The sequence below is a fragment of the Brassica napus genome, chromosome C4 (genome assembly GCF_020379485.1).
Source record: "Brassica napus cultivar Da-Ae chromosome C4, Da-Ae, whole genome shotgun sequence".
NCBI classification, from domain to species: Eukaryota; Viridiplantae; Streptophyta; class Magnoliopsida; order Brassicales; family Brassicaceae; genus Brassica; species Brassica napus.
The window spans coordinates 25,137,570-25,143,463 of NC_063447.1; the positions used below are offsets into that span (position 1 = coordinate 25,137,570).

General features: G+C 35.7%; 1 protein-coding gene across 1 annotated transcript; it reads left to right on the forward strand.

Annotated features, from left to right (window-relative positions):
* The first annotated feature begins 479 nt into the window (after positions 1-479).
* On the forward strand, positions 480-3,941 carry LOC106417860 (putative G-type lectin S-receptor-like serine/threonine-protein kinase At1g61610). Its single transcript, XM_013858586.3, has 7 exons — positions 480-1,984; positions 2,072-2,182; positions 2,251-2,468; positions 2,635-2,845; positions 2,925-3,162; positions 3,256-3,403; positions 3,491-3,941. Exons 1-7 carry the CDS (start codon positions 688-690, stop codon positions 3,788-3,790), a joined length of 2,523 nt encoding a protein of 840 aa, XP_013714040.2. The 5' UTR covers positions 480-687; the 3' UTR covers positions 3,791-3,941.
* Positions 3,942-5,894: the final 1,953 nt, after the last annotated feature.

Consider the following 5,894-nt stretch of genomic DNA (forward strand, 5'->3'; position numbering starts at 1 on the left):
AGTATATATTCCTTAAAATTGTTCAATTATATAAAATTTTAATTTATTTACTTCATACTATCTATTATATTGATGATTAGTTAAAAATATCACAACAATTATTTTTATACATTTTTAAAATTAAATTATTAGATAAAATTATGGTGTAGTCTAGATAACAAGTCTATAGAATAGACTTTGCAGGAGGTCTACAGAAATAGACTTCTTTCTGTTACGTGTAGACTTACAAATGATAGAAACGTAAAATACATTTCTGTTTTTTTGTTTGGTCATAAGGGTTAAATAGTATTTTTACTACATATTTAAGTTGATTTTGCATTTGACTGAAAGTGGGGTACACTTATAGGTTTGACTTGAATATTTGGGTTGATTTTAGCAAATCTCCCGTAATCAAACGCACGATCAAAAAAAAAAAAAAAAAAAGGAGCTGCTACCTATATAACTAATTGCAGATTGCATGTCGCGGTCAGATGTCACAATGATCTCGAAACAAACATGGGCATATTCATGACTTAATCCTTTTTTATTTATAAACAAATACAAGTTTTAGAAAGCAATTAGTTTAGTCTTCCTGAAAAATCCGTAAACTTACAAAAAGATTAAAAAATTCAACGACTACTATTTTTGTTTTTCCATTATTTTCCTTCTGGTGATGTACAGATATCTGACGATCAAATCTTGTCAAATATGGCAGAATCTAACAGAGATCTTACTTTGGTCACGACCCTTTTGATTTTGCTTCAACTATGCAGGATGGTATCTTGCACCACAATCACCAGAAACCTCACGATACGAGACGGAGACTCACTGATCAGCGTGGGCGAAATTTTCGAGCTTGGATTCGTCAGCCCCAAAAATTCAACTTTAAGGTATGTCGGAATCTGGTACAAGAACATAGATCCTCGAACAATTGTCTGGGTAGCTAATCGAGAAACACCTTTGTCTGATCACAACGGAGCTCTGAAGATTGCTGACGACGGGAACTTGGTGGTCGTCAACGGTCAAAACAACACCGTTTGGTCCACAAACGTGCACCCCAAGTTGAACAATACTGTTGCTGGTCTGTTGGAAACAGGGGATCTGGTTTTGTATTCAGATTCAGACAGGGACACTAAGTACTGGGAGAGCTTTAACAATCCAACTGATACTTTCTTGCCGGGTATGAGGGTTAGGGTAAATCCTTCAATGGGAGAGAATCGCGCTTTCGTCCCGTGGAAATCCGAAACTGATCCTTCACCAGGAAGATATTCAATGGGGATTGATCCCTTGGGGGCAATAGAAATTGTGATTTGGGAAGGGGAAACGAGAAAATGGCGAAGCGGGCCGTGGAACTCAGCTATCTTTACCGGTGTACCAGATATGTTCCGTGTCACAAACTATATTCACGGGTTTAAGCTCTCTTCTCCTCCTGATCCAGATGGTAGCGTGTTCTTCACGTATGTTCCATCGAATAAGGACGACTTGTTGAGGTTTCGGATCCGATTTGATGGCATTGTAGAGCAGTTGATATGGAATAGGGATGCCAGGAACTGGACTTCACTTCAAGTGAAACCGAGCAAGGAATGCGAGAAGTATAACCGTTGCGGTAATTACAGCGTATGTAATGATAGTAAAGACTTTGATTCTGGTAAATGTAGTTGCATTTATGGGTTTGAGCCGGCTTATCGAAATCAATGGAACAAGGGAAATTTCTCGGGTGGCTGCAAAAGAAGAGTTTCACTGAACTGTAGCCAGAGTCGGTTTGCAAAGAAAGTAGACGGGTTTAGGGTACTTAAGGGTATGAAGGTGCCTGATTTTGGATCAGTTGTTTCAGTTAACAACTCAGAGACTTGTAAGGATGTATGCCTGAGGGATTGCTCGTGCAATGCTTATGAGGTCGTACCAGGGATCGGATGCATGATTTGGACTCGAGATTTGGTCGATATGGAGCATTTTGAGTACGGTGGAAACAACGTCAATATCCGGCTAGCTGCATCTGAAATAGGTTTGTAAAACATTTTAGGCATTGTAGAAATATTTGAATATGACTAGCCTGAAATCTGTGTTTGGGTTTCTTTTCTTATGTATGCAGGAGGCAAGAAGGAAATTTGGATTATTGTTTTTAGTATTGTAGGTGCATTCATGCTCGGGTTATGCTGCTTATGCATTTGGGTCTTATGGAAGTTCAGGAAAAGAGTTAAAGGTAAAGCCTTATAGTCTAGTTTCATAAGGGTCTGAGACTGAGAGATCTGTTATTTCATTGATCTACAGATATCTTGTGGAATAAGGAAGATAATGCACTTTTGGATATCAGAGAGAACAGAGATTACTCAGTTAAGTCTTTAAGCTCGCTGAACGAAGTTCTAATGGGGGATCAAGTTGACACACCCGATTTGCCAACTTTCAGTTTCCACAGCGTAGCTTCGGCAACAGGAGGTTTCTCTGAAGAAAACAAGCTTGGACAAGGTGGATTTGGTACTGTATATAAGGTGAGCATCAACTAAACTCAATCTTCTTGAGACTAAGGTTAATTAAAATTTTGTGTCGGCTTAATCTTTGGTTGGATAATTAGGCTTAATATTTATGCTAAACTTATGTTATTTTTTTGGTAAAAGATGAAACAAATAAATACACATATGTTTTATGTTTGGACAGGGAAACTTTTCAGAAGGAAGAGAGATGGCAGTGAAAAGGCTATCAGGCAAATCTATGCAAGGACTAGATGAATTCAAGAACGAGATCTTACTAATCGCGAAACTCCAGCATCGGAATCTCGTAAGATTACTTGGATGTTGCATTGAAAACAACGAGAAAATACTTATCTATGAATACATGCCAAATAATAGCTTGGACCGTTTCCTTTTTGGTATGTTTTCTTTTACAACATTATCAGGAAACATGTGTGAAAAATTCGTAGATTGAGTAAAAAACTTATCTATGTGCAGATGAGAGTAAACGGATGAGTTTAGAGTGGAGAAAACGATGGGATATCATTGGAGGAATTGCAAGAGGATTGCTTTACTTGCATAGAGACTCAAGACTAAAGATCATTCACCGTGACCTAAAAGCTAGCAATATCTTGCTGGACAAGGAAATGAAACCTAAGATCTCGGATTTCGGTATGGCTAGGATCTTCAACTACCGACAAGATCAGGCCAATACGATACGAGTTGTCGGCACATAGTAACTAACCAAAACACCTTATTGTTTTTTTTCTATAACACATTGTGAAGCTGTATGGATTTCTAATGATCTTGATGTTGAAAAATTGTGTAGTGGTTATATGGCTCCAGAGTATGCAATGGAAGGGATGTTCTCAGAGAAATCTGATGTGTACAGCTTTGGAGTGTTGATACTGGAGATTGTAAGTGGAAGCAAGAACGTTAGCTTTCGAGGGTCTGAACATAGAAGTCTCATTGGTTATGTAAGTTTCTCTTAATATTTAGGTTTGGTTTGGTTCGTTTCTTGTTTTCATTTCTAGAAACTTATATTCTAAAGGACAAAATTTCAGGCGTGGAATTTATGGAGCCAAGGGAAGACCAAAGAGCTAATAGATCCAACGATAAAGGAGATTCGAGACGTAAATGAAGCAATAAGATGCATCCATGTGGGGATGTTGTGTACACAAGACTCGGTTATTCACAGACCAAACATGGGTTCGGTTTTGTTGATGTTGGAGAGTCAAACCAGTCACCTTCCACGACCAAGACAGCCTACCTTCCACTCTTTCTTGAACTTCGGCGAGATCGTCGAAGGTAAGGAAGTTGCCACGGTCAACGATATTACTTTGACCACTGTTGTTGGAAGATGACTAATTTGTCAATAAATTATTCTTCACTGTGCTCTATAACTTTTCATTTTTTCCCTGGAGGCTGGAAGTCTCTTAGTTTTCAACTTTTTGTGCATAGTAACTATTCTCCTTGTTAAACATTTTATAATACGTATATACTTGAATTTAAATGTTGTCAGGGAAAAACTCAAATCGGATTTGTACTCTAGTTTTTTTTTAGGGTCAGCATACTTAGTTTTCAACTTCTAGTTTTTTTTTAGGGTCAGCATACTTAATTGAGATTTGTGAAAGCCAAAGAATTGATGTTGAAACATGTGGGAGATATGTCACTAGCTCATATGGTTCTAAAACCACTTCAACTAGATTTCATGCTTCATGCTTCATGCTTCATGCTTCATGCTTCATGCTTCGTTCGTAAAGAATATTTTTATTTTCTAAACTAAAATACTTGTTAATTTACTTTCTCAAGGTCAAGTTTGTAAAAAAAATTTGGCCAACTAGAGTACAAAGTTAGAAAATTTATACATAGACACACCTTTTGTCTTAAAAATTACATAAAAAAGCACTTACAATCTTTAATTTAGCACATTTTGGAAAGAATAAAAGAGAATTTGCCAAAACTAACCCACAACTTGATTTTAACCTCTAACTTATACCCAAACTTGAATCAAATGCAAAACTAATCTAATAGCCTTGTGAAATTACAGCCGAGTCCCCTGTGATCAAACAAAAAAACAGAAGCCATTTTTACGAACATAGCCCCAGTAAGTCGTCAGAGATGTTGGAAGTCGTCTGGACGACTTCAAAGTAAGTCTTCTGGGTGTAGCTGATCTTAAAAATAATTTATAAATTTTTTAAAAATTATTTTGATAAGCGAAAAATGAAAATCATGTAATTATAAACAGTTTTAAGTGATATAAATTAAAATATAACAAAATTGAATTGTTTTCAACATAGATGAGTGTAGGTAGTGAATCATGGTATTCTTTGGTCTAGGGTTTGGCAACATATGTTGTAGTATTGTATGTATTCTTAGGGTTAGATTTTGGAAAGCTTGAATTTTTTTTTTGAAAAATTAATTTTTTTACCTATACATGTTTATTTTTGTGTATAGTAAACACTTTTGAAGTTCAATTTGATTTTATGAAGTGTTTAGTTAGTTAATTAAATTTAGGGGTTATGTTTAAGGTCCAGACGACTTCCATGGATGTCGTCTGGTGAAGAAATTAAAGCAGACGACTTACATGTAAGTCATCCAGATATTCCCGCTTAAAATTTTTTAAAAAATTATTTTCCCGCTTAAATAATTTAAACCACGACTTACAAGTAAGTCGTCTGGGAAGTCTTATATTTTAGTTTTCCGCTAAAAATATTTTAATTTCCTGCTAAAAATATTAAAGTCTTCTGGGCGACTTACAAGTAAGTCGTCTAGGAAGTCGTCTGAATCAAAAATATTTAACCTAATTGGATTTTTTGTCTCCCTATATAAAGAAAAATTTACACATTCTCTTTCCTCCTCTCAAATGGCTGCAAAAAAAAATGCAATGTTCATCATCCTAAAACTCTTCAACCTCTCTCTAATCTCTTTAACTTGAAAACACCAAACTTTATATGAATTTTTCAGTTTTGTCTCATGTCTTTCTTACTAATCTTTTTTTTTTGCAGGTTTTTAATCAGATGGTACTCATCTTCCACTCATTTAAAGGTAGATCTATTAATTTTAGATATGTATTTTTGTGTGTTCTATAAAGGTAGATTTATCTAATCTTCCACTCATTTTCTCTGTTTTTAAGTCATTTGAACGTTTTTGGATATGCAAGTTTTTCAGATTTGGATTTGATATGCAGGTTTTTCAGATCTGGAAGACTTCTGGGACGAGTTACCAGTTAGTCATCTAAAATATAATGCACTACACGACTTCCAGGAAGTCTTCCAGACGACTTCCAGGAAGTCTTCCAGACGACTTCCTGGAAGTCTTCTGACGAAGTCTCCCTTTCATAATAGATCTGAGCGTTTTGGTAAGTTTTTATGTCTGATTTTTCTTGATTTGGTAACTTCTTGTTGTATAAAATTCTTATTTTTTTCTCAAACTAAAACTCTCCAAACCCACTATAATCTCTTTGAC

Excerpts from the sequence above, each read along its gene's own strand:
- LOC106417860 (XM_013858586.3), top strand. The coding sequence starts at position 688 with ATGGCAGAATCTAACAGAGATCTTACTTTGGTCACGACCCTTTTGATT. Across the intron at positions 2,469-2,634 it reads GATTTGGTACTGTATATAAG|GGAAACTTTTCAGAAGGAAG; the intron begins GTGAGCATCAAC and ends ATGTTTGGACAG. Across the intron at positions 3,404-3,490 it reads ATAGAAGTCTCATTGGTTAT|GCGTGGAATTTATGGAGCCA; the intron begins GTAAGTTTCTCT and ends ACAAAATTTCAG.